Source organism: Oryza sativa, chromosome 1 (genome assembly GCF_034140825.1).
Source record: "Oryza sativa Japonica Group chromosome 1, ASM3414082v1".
Classification (NCBI taxonomy): Eukaryota; Viridiplantae; Streptophyta; class Magnoliopsida; order Poales; family Poaceae; genus Oryza; species Oryza sativa.
The window spans coordinates 38,062,061-38,078,062 of NC_089035.1; the positions used below are offsets into that span (position 1 = coordinate 38,062,061).

General features: G+C 45.7%; 1 protein-coding gene across 1 annotated transcript; it reads right to left on the reverse strand.

Moving 5' to 3' along the window:
* Positions 1–6,334: 6,334 nt before the first annotated feature.
* Positions 6,335–10,328, reverse strand: LOC4324793 (uricase). The gene is made up of 8 exons (XM_015766705.3): positions 10,017–10,328; positions 9,845–9,937; positions 9,674–9,749; positions 8,347–8,456; positions 7,936–8,027; positions 7,477–7,650; positions 7,275–7,368; positions 6,335–6,642 (listed from the first exon to the last, which is right to left on the reverse strand). The coding sequence occupies exons 1-8, from the start codon at positions 10,215–10,217 to the stop codon at positions 6,559–6,561; spliced, it is 924 nt and encodes a 307-aa protein (XP_015622191.1). The 5' UTR covers positions 10,218–10,328; the 3' UTR covers positions 6,335–6,558.
* Positions 10,329–16,002: the final 5,674 nt, after the last annotated feature.

A 16,002-nucleotide genomic window follows, 5' to 3' on the forward strand; every position in this document is an offset into this window, starting at 1 on the left:
TACCCGTTTCGCGCCACCGGGAACGTCCCAATGATGTCCAGTTCCCACCTGGCGAAGGGCCATATTGGCGCAATGGGCTGCAAATCATACTGGGGCGCGGTTTGGCTTCGGCCATGACGCTGGCAACTTTCGCATTTCTTGATTTGCTCAACACAGACTTTCAACACAATGGGCCAATAAACTCCTTGTCTAAACACTTTGGAGGCCACTGTTCTTGCGGCCTGGTGCGCGCCACATAGCCCCTGGTGTATCTCCTTTGCCATTTCCTCGCCTTCAGCAAAAGAGATGCAACGAAGTAAGGGTTGAAGTACCCCGGAGCAATAGAGCTGGCCCGAGACCATCTTATACTTCGTGGCTCTGAGTTGCAAGCGCTTTGCTTCTTCTTCGTCCTCCGGAAGCCAGCCAGTTTCAAGGTGTTTCACAAACGGGGTTCGCCAGTCGCATGGGTCTTCGTCCAATTTCACCTGGTCGATTTCCATCACCTCCGAGCTGTCCATGGGCACACTTGGTGCGTGTAGGACTTCGAAAAAGATGCCAGGCGAATGTGGGCCACCACAAGCAACAGATTTCGCCAAGGCGTCTGCTTCCTCGTTCAGTCCTCTAGGTAAGTGTTCGACCGTTACGCCGGCGAAACACTTTTCCATGGACCGAACGGCCTCCAAATACCTCTTCATCCCTTCTTCTTTTGCCTCGAAGGATTTGTCAACATGGCCTGCCACCAACTTGGAGTCGGTTCGGATCAGCAAGCGCCGTACTCCCAGTGCTTTCGCCTTTCTTAGGCCCAGAAGAATGGCTTCGTATTCTGCTGCGTTGTTGGTTGTGTCGAACTGCAGCCTTGCAGCGTACCGAATCGGCATACCATTCGGCGTAATGAGGACTGCCGCAATGCCTGCCCCCTTGTGCGACCACGACCCGTCGGAGGACACCACCCAGAATTGTTCGACGGCCTCAGGCTCGGGAGCGAATACCGGTGTCCATTCAGCTATGAAGTCAGCTAGCACTTGAGACTTGATAGCAGTGCGTGCAACAAAATGCAAATCGAACGGGGATAGCTCTGCCGCCCACTTGCTGAGCCGGCCAATGACTTCCTTGCCTCGGAGTATTTCACCCAAGGGGTACTGTGATGGTACTATGACTTTGTGGGCCTGGAAGTAGTGCTTAAGCTTGCGCGAAGCCATTACCAGGGCGTAAGCGAGCTTTTCCATTTCAATGTATCTTGTCTTCGCTCCTTGCAATGCTTCGAAGACGAAATAGACCGGTTTCTGGCCGAAATCTGTTTCTTGGACGAGGGCAGCATTGACTGCCACCGGCGAAGCTGCTAAGTATAGTAGCAGTTCACTTCCTGGTGCTGGGCTTATCAGGGCCGGCGGGCTTTGCAGGTATTGCTTTAGCTCGTCGAACGCTGCTTGGCACTCTGGTGTCCAATTAAACTTTCCCGCACCCCGGAGGGTCTTGAAGAAGGGCAAACCTCTTTCGGCTGCCTTTGAGAGGAATCGACTGAGTGCCGCAATTCGGCCCGCGAGCTTTTGTACTTCATGTACGCTCGACGGAGGCTTCACTTGCTGAATGGCATCGATTTTCTCGGGATTCGCCTCGATGCCTCTTTCGGAAACAAGGAAGCCCAACAACTTGCCTGCGCGAACGCCGAAAACGCACTTTTCTGGATTTAGTTTTATGCCCACTGCGCGCAAATTGTCGAAGGTCTCCTGTAGGTTGGACGCATGGTCGAAAGTCTTGCGGCTTTTTACGACGATGTCGTCGACATAAGCTTCCACGTTCCACCCCAACTGCTTGCAAAGGACTTTGTACACCAGCCTGGCGAAGGTTGCTCCTGCATTCCTCAGGCCGAAAGGCATCCTGAGGTGACAAAATGTGCCAAATGTAGTGATGAAAGATGTTTTGGGGATGTCGAGCGGGTTCATGTGGATCTGGTGGTAGCCGGAATATGCATCCAGGAAACTCATGAATCTGTTTCCAGCTGTTGAATCCACAAGCTGGTCGATCCGTGGCAAGGGGAAATCGTCTTTCGGGCATGCTTTGTTCAGGTCTGTGAAATCGATACACATGCGCCATTTGCCGTTTGACTTCTGCACTAGCACTGGATTTGCCAGCCACTCTGGATGGTCAATCTCTTGAATAACCCTCGCCCTGAGCAGTTTTTGGACTTCGGCTTTCGCCGCTTCTTGGCGATTGGCAGACATCTTGCGCAACTTCTGTTTTCTTAGCTTGGTATCCGGCTTGACTGCTAGGTGATGCATGATGAGATCTGCCGGAACACCTCCCACCTCGTCGGGGCTCCAGGCGAAGATATCAATGTTCTTCTTGAGCACCTCTAGGATGCTCTCAACTTCTTCTTTGCCCATGTCGCCCCCTAGTGATACGAGCTTTGTGGGGTCGGCATCATCAATCTGCACCTTTGTTATCTTGCCGTGAGGGGTGTGCTTTGGTGCGTGCTTCGGCCGATCATGCAGCTCAGCCTCAACATTGTGCACTGCTCTGTTGATTATGGCTAGATCGCCTTTTGAAGCGGCCGAAGGTTGAAGCCCCTTGACCACTATTACTCCTGTCGGGCCGGGCATCTTGAGCTTGAGATAATTGTGGTGGGAAACGGCTTCGAACTTGTTCAGGGTTGCACGGCCGAATATGGCGTTGTAGTTGTACGGGATGTCGACGACGTCGAACAGTACGTGCTCTTCGCGTCTGTTTTCCCCCGAGCCAAAAGCTATCAGCAAAAGTGCTTGGCCGAGAACTTGTACTGCTTCTCCGCCGAAACCGCGGAGCGATGCTGGTGCTGGGGTAAGGGCCTGGATGGGCAACCCCAACTTGGCATATGCTTCGGCGAAGATAACGTCGGCCGAACTCCCTCCGTCAACCAGGATTCGTTGGACTTCGAAGCCAGCTATCTCGGCTGAGATCACCAGAGGATCTTGATGCGGGAACATAACTCCTTCGGCATCTTCCGGCCCAAAACAAATTAGTTGGTTCAGATATTGCGGCGCCCCTTCACCCGCCGAAGTGATGTTATGGACCATTCGGATCTGCATCTTCTCCTGCCGTTTGGATAACTGACCTGGCGGGTCAGCCCTTGTAATCACTTGGATTACCCTTCGCTGTGCATCTTGGTGTTGTTCGGCTGGGGGTGTTTGCTCCTGGACTACTTCACGAGGTGCTTCGACAGTTGCTCCCTGTTGCGGCCTTGGATCTTGTGCATTGCCACGTTGCTTAATGTTTCGGCATTGCTCCGTGGTGTGCGAAGAGTGTCCATGGAAGGTGCAGTAGAGGTCTTTTCGGACTTTCTTGCGGGCTGGCTGCTGATGGTTACTCGCTTGCTGGGCGTCGAACTCCTTGCGGAGGGCTTGCACTTCTTCGACAGTCATCACAGCCTTGCCCGCACGGTCGGTTCTGAACTTCCTCCAGGTCATGGGGGCTTGGCCTTGCCTCGGCGGCTGTCCTTGGATCGTTGGCTGAGACTGGCGAACGGAGAGGGGAGGTGGTTCGGCAACTTGAACTTGTGCTTGAGCTTGAGCAGCGGCGACGGAGGCTTTATCGTATTCAGCTTGTATAGCTTGCCGTCGTTTGGAATCCTCCTCGCCCCTTGCGAACCTGTCAATGATGCGAAGTAGGTGCTCAAGCGTCTGTGGCTCCTTGTTGGCGATTTTTCTTGTGAGTTCGCCCTCGAGCAGACCAGCCGAAGCAGCGTTTATGACCGACGCCTCAGTTATTCTTGAACTTGGCACCGGGCTTGCGAGAAGCGACGCATGTACTCCCTTATCGACTCTCCCGGCCTTTGGCGAATGCCGAGTAGATGTTGCTGCGTCTTCGGCTCCTCATAGGTGCCTCGAAAGTTAAGGACAAAGACATCGCGCAATTGCTCCCATGAGTAAATGCTATTGGCTGGTAAATTGAAATACCAAGAACGGGCGATGCCGTCTAGAGCAAGATGTATTACCTTTGCCTTGGTATTTTCGTCCCCATGAGCCGCTTCGATCGCTGACTCGTAGATGGAGAGGAACTCCTTCGGGTCAGTTTCGCCTGAATAGCGTGGGACGGGTGGGAATTTGATCTGAGGGGGGATTGGACGAGTCTTGATTCCCCCACTCAGCGGTAGCCCCTTTTCACCTCCCGCCCTGTTTACCGCACCTTGCTGCGGGTATGGCGTGGCGAAGGGCGAAATCACGGCTTGTGCGTGGGGTTGGGCTATAGCATTCGGCTGCCCAGCTCCGATCGGAGGTACTTGCTGAGCCGCCATGGATGGGTCGAAGGTTGGCTGTGACCATGTCATGGCGGCTTGGATTGGTGCTTGGTTTGCCCCGAAGCCTGGGGTTGGTGCTTGCTGCCGAACGGTTGGCGCCTGAGCAGCGTTGACGAAGTCGAACTGCGGTCCTTGATTCCACGGCGAAGCTCCCAGGCCTGGTTGATTCGACGGCAACCAATTAGGCGTACCTTGACTTGCATTCCCCTCCGGGTGAGCCAATGGAGTTGTACTTGAAATGTAGTGGGGTTAGTTGAGTTGCTGAAGGAAAGCTTGGAGTTGCGCCTGCAGAGCCGAAGCCCCTTCCGCCATTGTCTGTGACGTTTGGCCAGGTGGTTGATGCTGTACCTGGGCAGCGGCTGGTTGAACTTGCAGTTGCACGTGAGGGGCCGGATGCGCTGCTGCAGTCGATGGCTGCCCGGCGAAGTACATTGGCGCTTGCTCGACTTGTGGCGGAAAGGGCTAGGTCGTCACTTGCTGATGGACTTGAGGTGGGATATAACCCGCCGAATACTGAAGGATTGGGGCCGACGTGACCTTGGTTCGCCTTGCTACCTCGTATGCTTGTTGTTGTTCTTGCATTTGGCGAAGCATGTCTTGGAGCCATGTCATGTTCTGTCGCATGGCTTCCATGTTTGCTTCGGCTTGTGTTTCAGGGTCAGGGCTGACTTGGGCCTGCACTGCGGCAAGGCGGTTGGGGCCGCTGCCGGCTGCGACGGTGCGGCTTGGGGCACCAACAGTTGGCTTGTCGGCAGGATCTCCGCCCTGGTCTGGAGTGCCCTTGCCGCCGCAGTCGCCTTCGCCACATCGGCCGCGCTCGGCACTTGCACAGAGGTGGCTGGGGCCGAAGGCGGTAGTGATGGCGCATATGTGGAAGCAGATGGTCCTCCTCCATCTTCGGCTGCGGGCGCCGAAGGCTCTGCTCCCTCCTCGGCGGCCATGTCTGCTCCGGCGTCGCTTTCCTTCCGCCTTGTAACCTTCTCCTTCACGACCTTCTTCAGTGGCATTCGCTCTCAGTGGTTTCGCTCGGAGTTCCCCACGGTCGGCGCCAGCTGTTGTCGAAACGACAACCTCATACGTCGAAAGACGTGGTTACTCAACAGTGGTTGGAAAGAAACGGAGTGTATAAATTTCAGAATGTTTACTTCGGGATCCCCCATTACATGGCCCTAGGGGACTATTTATATCCCCATTACAGGTTCTTACTACTAGGGTTTTAGGTTATGCATGGGAATTTACATGATTACCCTTACGAAAGAGACATTTACAGGGGTACATAATGTTATGGAGGCTCATGGGCCGCTGATGGGCCGTCAGGCGATCGCCGGCCCTATAGCCCCTAGGCTTGATGGGCCGGAAAGGCTTCTTCGGCCCTCGCGGGGGCGAACTTGCCATGGCGAAGTTGTCTTCCTTCGGCAGATACTCTTCGCCTTGCACCCCTCGCCTGGGGCGCCTCTAGCCTGGCAAGGTATTCGCACGACCGCTAGGTATTCGCACGACCCTTCGTCTCTCGCCGTTCTTGCTTCGTAGTCTTTGCCACGGGTTTCGGCAGATTTGGTCGAAGGGCCTCATGTTATCCACAACAACATGGTTCGTACAAACTACTCCCACATGTTCTCTCTATTTGCAAGATGGACGCTGTTATTCGGTTCTGCGTTCTGTGGTCTGTACCACAAGCAGGAGCCCATAGGCGCTCAAACGAATGGCCACATATAGCACATCTTTAGGGCCCATATAATGCTTTTGTGACACAGTCTTCTACTCCTCTCTGGTTCAATACAATCAAACAATCAGCCCAAAAGTGATAATGGAGGTTATGATCTTGCTCTACTGATGAGTACAAAGGAGAAGAAAATTTATAACCTTTAGCCTTCAAATGTGCAAGTTGGTACTCCCTCCGTTTTTTAATATATGACGCCGTTGACTTTTTCTCACATGTTTGACCATTCGTCTTATTCAAAAAATTTACGTAATTATAATTTATTTTGTTATGAGTTGTTTTATCACTCATATTACTTTAAGTGTGATTTATATCTTATACATTTGCATAAATTTTTTGAATAAAACGAATGGTCAAACATGTGAGAAAAAGTCAAGCGTCATCTATTAAAAAACGGAGGTTGTACATTTGAGGTTCCATACAATAAGGCAGTACAAGATTTACAATGGCGTAACTATAGCTGGCCATGTACAATTCATTTCTGAACATTATTTATTTATTTCCCCTTCCCATGTGATTGTTACACAGTTCCTTCTTTTTTCCTCAGAAACCAGACCGAGAGCTTCCCCAGTACCATTGATTGCTTTTACAACTTTGACTTGGGGCGGCTCACTGTTGCTTCAATGGTCCCGTGTGGTTCATCGGTCGGCAGGTACACATCATCAGCAAACTGTTCAAGAAAATAAAAATCAGTTTTCGAGATATGAGAGTTCCGGAGTAGCTTCAATTGCAATCCCCCAGCATGAGATTTGCTAACATTGCACAAGAACATAGTGGATTATAACATCATGTATTTTCTCTAGATTATAACGTTGCAGGTTGACAATACGGCAACACTTAAATTCATTCCAATCATGAAACCTAGCATCGTAGTATGACTGTAGTAGCCAGAAAAAAGTCGAGCAACTAAGATTTCTATGAACCAATACTCTAAAATAGGGGAATTTTATCTCCAAATCCATTATATAATTAAGAACAATAATGAATTAACGACTCTGTTTTTGTATGTTTCGTTTTCTCCAAAAAGCCGAATCAAATATATCTGATCTGTATTAAAAAAGAGAGAGAGAGAGAGAAAAGAACGATAATGAATTACGGATATAAAGCATCAGTTCAAGTTCGTATTTCTTAACTGATCCCTTCAATTTAGCTATTAAACAGAACCAAGACCTCAAGTGTGTTTGGATTAGAATTGCCAGTTTAAATCTAGATGTGAATTGAAACCCACCATTAGCCCTGAGAAGAAAGTACCCAAAAGATCAGGAAAACAGAACAATACAAATGCAGTGCTACAATTCTCACCTTCACTAATCCTGGATTTTCTTTGTTCCCTAAGTTAACAGGGATAAAGTGGAGGTTCGGCATCCTTAGCTGAACAGATGCTATATCCGGGAACCTTAAAAATGCACACATATATTTAGTGAATGTATATAAGAAGGCCAGAAGGACTAAATATGACCAAGAAAAAGTTACTGCAAGTAACAACCAAACCAGAGTTACAGACCTGTTGAGAACTTCCTTAGCCATCAGGTATAGTGTATTCTGCACTGATGGACTATACACTCCAACATCAGGAGGACCAAAGAACGTATCTGCAAGAACTTTCTTTACGTCCTGATACCTTTGTGTGAAGCAGAATGACTTTGATGGAATCTGGGAAACATGCTCAAAAGGATACCTGACAAAAAAAAACAACTAATAAGCACACAAACAATTGGATGAGCACCAAGTAACTTAATCTCCCCTAAAATTGATGCAATAGCCTATGTAAAAACTATTCATCTACAAGGCATACTGGTAATATAAATGATGTTGAACTGAACAGACCAGAATAGTTAACTATTATAGTACTGAACTCGCTTATCTCATGCCTTGAATGACCATAGCTTTAAATGAAGATAATAAAATGGTAGAATAGTGGTGGATGACAGAATTTCTCAGGTATATAAGAAGAGTAGCAGACCTCCACCAGGCAGTTACTTCTGTTGCTACAATCCTTTCTCTTGTATCAGGAAGAAGTGTGTAGCGATCCCTCACAAATTTTTCGAACCCGGACTGAGAGAGACAAGGTGGTGAAAGGTTAGCATGCACTAGTACAAATTGAGCATATATGTATGACAAAAAGCAGTCTGGTTTTGTTAAAATTTATATTTCCTTCGTTTATACTTCATCAGAAGTTAACTAGTTAAATTATTTTGCTTTTCTGACACTTCAGCTAGCACTTTACCTCACATTTTTGCATTTAATTCCTTCAAGCATGCGTAGTAGCACTTGTTACAAGTTTATTCCTAGTTCAAAAGTACAATACATAAACTGTCTTTACAAGTGAACCCAAGCAACCCCAGTGTGAAAGGTTAGCATCCGGCAAAAATACCTGAGTTGTCTTTAGCAGGGAGTATCCTTGGATTCCAGAATTTATGAGCAAGTTTCCAGACTTCTTCACAATGACCTCTGTGACGTGCTTCTCAACACCAAGTTTGAACCCTAAAATAAGATAAAATGGAACACATTAATGAAGGAAAATATATATTGCAAAATCCAACTTGAGAGTTGCAAGCATAACAATGATCATGGGAAATTTGACCAAAGCCTAGATAAAGGCCAAAGCCAAAGCTTAACAATGAACATATTTGTATTCTAGATGCTTCTGAACAAACACATCCGGTTTATTACCCAATATTCTTCAGTAAAAGAAATAAAGAAAATGTCCACCATCTGGGACTTATATGATCCTTAGGACTGCTCATGCTACCTAAGAACAAGATATTTTTGTTACCAGTGTTTAGGGATGGTGAAGTAATGTTCAAAAGGTGTTGCCAAGGGCTCATCTTCCCGTCATTTTTCATTTATTCATCCGAAACACATTTGTAACGTTTAGGTACAAATTAATGTATAAATGTAACTAAACAGTTGCTTTTGTAGCTGTGGTTTCACAATATAGAAAAGAGAAAAAATTGCCTGGTGACCCTACTGTTGTAATTTATTCCATTTGCACAACGATCCAACCAATACTGGGAGGTAGGTCTGGTGATTCTTAGCTCCGTTCGGTAGTACAAGTTCCCAACTCCTACTCATCGTCTTCCGCGCGCACGCTTTTCAAACTGCTAAACGATGCGTTTTTTGCAAAAAGTTTCTATACGAAAGTTGCTTAAAAAAATTATATTAATCCATTTTAAAAAAAATAGCTAAAACTTAATTAATCACGCACTAAAACGCTGCTTCGTTTTGTATGCCGGGGAGTGAGGGTTCCCAACCCTTACTCCCGAACAGAGCCTAAGAATAGCTCGAAACTTCTATGGCAGGTTTTATGAGGATTTCCAAGAATATGTAAGGATGCATCTGTATTACACGCTCACGTTGATCTGCGTAGAACTGCTCTTGCTGCAACTATACTTGTACGGTGCTCTTTCTTCTAGTAATATAAAGCCACTTAAAAAAGAGAAGGTTTGAGGGTCTAGCTTTTGTGCTCTGATTTTAGTAGTGTGATGGAAATTTGGTACTGTTGTGATATTATACTCTGTTATTGTTAAATAAACCTGGGAAATTTGACACCTTGACCTCCTGACAATAAAAAGGAGTTTTCTAACTTGAGAGCAGACTAAATAATCCTTATGCTTAACCATTGAAACACACCTCTTCTTTACCTTAAGCTACTGAATGATCACGCAAACAGAAAGCACAAGTGATAAAACTCTTCTCACCGTGGGAATGAGGCTTCCCATCGACAACCACACGCTCCCATGGACGCTCGGCGATGGTCACCGTTGCCTCTGAGACCTGCCCGAATAGGAAGGCACCCAAATATATCAATAAAACTCCCAACTTGCCTCAAATACATACAATCAGTCAAATCACACGCCATTTTTATCTACCTGCGGGTACAGCGAGGTGAAATGCCTTCCAAGAATCACCGCGAATTCCTCCATGGAGACAATCTCCGTGCATTCCTTGGCCTTCACATACACCTGACCGAACAAAACAACCACACCGAATCAATCCAGATTCTAGAACCAGACAAGGAAGCGCGAGGGATCGCGGGCTTACGGTGTTCTTGATGGAATCGGTGGCGACGATGGCGGAGTTGTCGTCGGAGGTGTAGGAGGGGAGGCAGTCGGAGACGACGCTGACGGCCACGTTCCACTCGACGATGACGTGGCCTCCCGCGGCCGCGGGGCGGCGCCAGACGCGGGAGACGCGGACGCGGGACTTGCCGTGCCTGCCCTGGAGCTCGAGGCGATCGGCCATGGCCACCGCAGGGGAGGGAGGGGTCAGAGGCTCAAAGCAACGGATCCGATCTGTGCGAGTGCGCTCTGCGCTGTGCGGGGCGAGCTGCTGCGTTGGACTTGGAGATGGGATGGGCCGGGGCGGATGCGTACGGGATCTCCTTTTGTAGAGGGATGGTGGGGCCCACTCATTTTGTAGAGGGATGGTGGGGCCCGGACACAGTGGGCGGAAGACGAGAGTGACGTGTCCCACGCTCGCGCTGTTCGAGTTGGATAATGTGATGCGGTGAGTCGGTGACCTCGGAGGAAATTGTTTAGCGCGGCTCCGACTTCAGCTTTATTTTTTAAAAAAATACATTACCAACGTGGGTGTAGTTTATTTAAAAAGTTTTAGCTTTACCTAAAATAAAAATAAACTGGCTAAAACACTATCATAAAATAAACTCGAAATAGAGTTGTATTTGGCACAGGTTCAAATAAAAAAATAATATAAACATATATTCTTAGCTCTCGAAATTTATGAATTTAAATTTGTAATTACAGTGATAGTGTTTGAATGTTGTTCCTATTTTATTAAATATATATTTTAAAATCACTATATTTAATTTCTAAACTCTAAAATTAGTTAGTATTAGGATTTGAGATCCAGAGGTGTACGATCGAGCACTAAATTAACAAAAATTAACGAAGTGGACAAGCACTACTCCCAGAAGTCTACCACAGTACCACTACGGTGAGGATATAGATGTAGAACCGACAAGCTGTGTGTGACGTAGTTCTACGGTGCTAGCATAGGTACACACGTATCTCTATGTCCAAGAATCAGTTCATCACGTAATTGCTAGATCTACCTACCATGTTTCATGTCATCATGTGCGACGCGATATTGAAGCATGAGATTCCACGAGATTTAGGCCCTCTTTGCATCATGTCAAATCGAACATTTGAACACCTATATAAAGTATTGAATATAGGCTAAACAAATAATTAATTACAGTGTTTGGATCAAAGACTAAATTTTAGTCCCTGTCACATCAGATATTTGATACTAAGTAGAAATATTAAACGTAGACTAATGACAAAACTCATTCCATAACCCTAGACTAATTCGCGAGACGAATCTATTGAGCCTAACTAATTCATGATTAGCCTATATAATACTACAGTAAACATGTGCAAATTATAGATTAATTAAACTTAAAAATTTTGTATCGCGAATTAGCTTTTATTTATGCAATTAGTTTTATTATTAGTCTATAAAATAGTGTGCAAAATAGAAGCGGCGTCATTATGCATTTATGCATAAATTGTGGTACTTCTCTTGCTTTATTGTACTTTATGCACGGATTTTATTTTGCATAATTTGCAAAAGAAAACCAAAACTTTTATTGCTGGAAAATACAACCAATACTTATTATAGAAAAGTATTCCACCTCCGGACTTCCGCGAGTCTTAGAAAATAAAGAAACAAATCCCCAACTGCCATTAAGTAATAAAAACAATTGAAAGCTAAAACTACCACATAGGTTTTAACAATTAAGCCCATATACGTTACGCCGTCCATAACGAAACAAAGTTCCTCTCGTAACCAATTTCAAGGGTGTAGCACCGTTACATATAATATCATGTTTCTTATGTGATAGCATCATAAATCAATAATGGATCCAGCTTTAACACATGAAGACAACCTACGTGGGGATTGATATTTTTTGATAATTTTTTTTTGTTATCAGATACTTTATCATTTTGGCAACGCTAAATTTACTAACATGGTGTACTGACCCAAAATAAAACCATTTTTTCGTAGAACTAGACACTCTCCTAAGCCAACCACCAAAAATATTTCTACCATTTTGAGGAGAGGGATTTAAAGCAAAGAAAACACATAGTCATGCAAAGGATCCTCTTACGAAGAGAGAGAAACTACCACTTCTATGTAATGACCGTACAAAACAAACTTTTTTATTTGATAGTGTAACCACGATCAATTATTGACAAGTAATTTAGATCCAACAATCGCTTACCTTAACGAGATATTAAGCGAGTTGTTACTGGACGTGAATTCACCGTTCCAAATCCGATGAAATCAATGATTGTCTTTCCCGCATACTGAGGAAACTGAAAGACGCGAGGATAGTTCCCTCAAAAAAAAAAAAAGACGCGAGGATAAAGCAGAGCGGAGCTGGCCGTACCTAAAAGGCTAAAACCACCGTTCCCGTTCGCACACAGTTTGCTGCAGCACATAGTTTCCGTCTCTGCTTACGATGATTATACTTCCAAATTTCACCAATACAAAAACGTGAATCTTTGAAAGATTTTACACGTGATTACGTGAGCCGCACCAGCGTCCAACAAGTGATGAATCATCATCATATCGGATGATCATTGACTCGTGCCGATGCACGTAGAGTTAGCTGTACACCTTATAAAAAAGTGATTTAAGCCATGCAGGGTTTGGTTGGTGTGGAGTTGCGAACTGCCTTTTCTCCAAGTTGTAGCAATCTGGAGTACTTCGTTGTGGATAAAGTCGTAATGGATAGTGTTGATAGCACAGGTCCACACAGCACTATGTTCCAAGCACGTATTGGGATCAACATTGTCGTTTCTTTTGGCGGAGAAGAATAAATACTACTGGAGTTGCTGTCAGTGGTGAAGCCAAAACAAATTAAAGGGGGTGCACCACTCAACCGTACATGTAGTGGCACATAGAATTTTCAAGCCATGGTATACAAAGCGTATGATGGAAATATGATTAAAAATTCCTACTCAGTATTGTAAGTATTGTAAGACACATCGAACCATTGAATAAGGGTGTGTTTTTGTGAGGAGAGGAAAGTAGAAGAAAGCGTATGATTAATTAAATATTAATTATTTTAAACTTGGAAAATGAATTAATATGATTTTTAAAGTAATTTTTCTATAGAAGATCTTTACAAAAACACACGGCTGGGGAAGTATGTGCGCAAAAAACAAGAGATTTTTCTCCATGCTTCAAACCAACGCACCCTAAAACTGGTGGAGTATGAGTACTACATATTAGAATGTGATAAAATTCAAAAGTCAGATAGCTAGTGCCATAACTTCTCAAATTGAAATTTTAGTACTTAGGATAAATATACAATTACTCCACTTTCCTAAATCCCAATGTAAATCATAAACTAGTATCTTCTATAGAAAAGTTACTTTAAAAATCATATTAATTCATTTTCCAAGTTTAAAATAATTAATATTTAATTAATCATACGCTTTCTTCTACTTTCCTCTCCTCACAAAAACACACCCTTATTCAATGGTTCGATGTGTCTTACAATACTGAGTATCTCTTTTGTTATGGCTCCCTTGATTTTATATTTTTAAGTAGGAATTTTTAATCACATTTCCATCATACGCTTTTTATACCATGGCTTGAAAATTCTAGGTACCACCACACGTACAGTTGAGTGGTGCACCCCTGGCTTCGCCACTGGCTGTGCGTTTGGTTGGGCAAGGGCAACATGTAGAGCAAACATGTCGAAACAACGAGATCGTAGAGTACCAGTGTCTCCGGTCAATGGATTGTTTGGCAATGAACTTGCGTCATGAAAACGAACTATTCTAGATTTTGATTCACTGTCCAGACTCCAAACGTCGATTTTGACGTGCACGACCTTTTGACACGAGCTCATGACTAACCGCAGACGATTTTGGGTATATGTTTTGGAGTGGCACCGAAAATTTTTGTGCTTCACTCGTTCCAATATAAATGCAATCTAATACAAATATAACATATCTTAACACTACATATATAAATAGACATATATTAAGATTCGTATTAATAAAATATATCACATATGTATTATATTATGTTGTACTTATATTACAACAAAAGTATTCGTATGCATTAATTTTTAGTACGGGTTATTTTTCAAATAAGTTTTCTAAAAGAATTAATTTGTCAAAATATAAGGCTACAATACTACTATCTGAATCAATAACTCAATTTGAGCAATTTACCACTAATAGCACGTACACGCACATGCAGAGAAGCTCGGTTAGTCGATTAAATTTACCTACGCTGTAGTCAGCAAATCAGTAGGGCTTCACCGCTGCCCATCCACTCCCTCTTTCTCTCTCTCTCTCTTTTGAGCGATTATAATGAATATTTAGAAAGTGGGAGGGTGTTTTATACCCGAGGAAGAAAACACCCTTCCATAGGACGGCCCTCGCGGAGGACGTCAAGGAAGCCGCTTGTAAAAAATGGCAGCCCCCACCCCCCCTATAGATGGCCAAATAGGTCGCCTGGGCCAGCATGATTGGGCATAGGCCGAGGCTAGTCGGGCCAGGCCATCCCGACCAACATGTTGGGCTAGGTCGTGCCTGCGCACGAGTTGCACTCCCGACCCAAGCACGACCCAATAAGACTCGGGTCGTGCCGGGCCGGACCGGCCAGAAAGCACGATGGCTCATCGTGCTTCTCTATTAAATAAGTCTATTTTTCATCTCTCATCTCTTTGGTTGCGTCTTATATGGCTAGAATAAGTCTATTTCCTCCCTCATCTCTTTGGACCGTGTCTTATATGGCTGAAATAAGTCTATTTTGTACACATCTTTCTTTGGGTTGTACCTCAAATGTCTAAATTAAGTCTATGATGGATCCCTCAACTATTTTTCTTTGGTCGCCGAGCCATGAGGGCCCACCGTGCCGAGGGAGCAGCCCAGACACGACCGGGCCGGCACGGGCCAAATTGTCGTGCCTTGGGCCAGCCCGTCGGGCGTCGGGCCATATGGCCATCTATACCCGCTTTCTGGGAGGGTGGTAGGTGGGGACCAACGGTCATCTGCCATGTAAAGAAAAGCTTTGTAGGGACGGCTTTTTTTTTTCTAAAAAAAAACACCCTCCCGGAGAGCTTTGGGCGATTAGTTTTGTAAATCCCTCAAACGAAAAATTATTATGGTACATAAATAATTTAAAAGATAAAAAAATTCCACGACGCTACGAGTAGGCTGAACAGAAATTCGTCGAGAAACTGAACTTGATTTTCTGGCCCATATAGGCAAGAATAAGCAGGATCATGGGCCTCCTAAACGAGACCGCAATGTCCGATAAGAGAACGAATTCAGCCTGCACGAGAGCGTGCCATTCAATCGATGGCCCAAAAATGGAATAAGTTTACTTTGTGACCATCAAAAGTGATCGAAATCTAATTCGTGTCCCTAAACCACAAAACCGGATATCTCGACTTCTGAACTCTTAAAACCGGTGCAATTTGGCGCCTACGTGGTAGTATTGACCGGGTCTCCTTTATACGTGGCGTTTAGGTGGCATTTAGATAAAAAAAATATATGTGGGACCCATTTGTCATCCACACATAAAAGAAATTGTGGGGCCGACATACATGTGGAGCCCACAATCATCCTCTCCCCTTCTTCCTCCTCCCTCTCTCTCCATTCTCTCGCCGCGGTCGGGTTCATCCGGGGGCGGCGGCGGCGGGCGGGAGGGCGTTGGAATCACCTCCTGCTCGTGGTTCTTCGCAAACGCCTCCGGGTCGGCGCAGAGCTCGGCGGTATCTCAGCCGTAGTAGCCGGGGAACTCACCGGAGAGCGGGCGGAGGTAGATGACGCGGTCGGGGCCGTACCACGGGTTGCCGGGGAACTCCATGACGGCATCGACTCCAACCGCGTAAGGGTTGCCCTTGAGACCGGCGGTCGCATCAGTGTCGTGACGATGACCGTGAGCAGGAGGGTGAGGCGGAGATGTGGTCCTTACTGCTCGCTTCTCGACATGGGTCCTCCCTGTCATCCATTTTTTTTCGTGGTGGTGGCGGCGG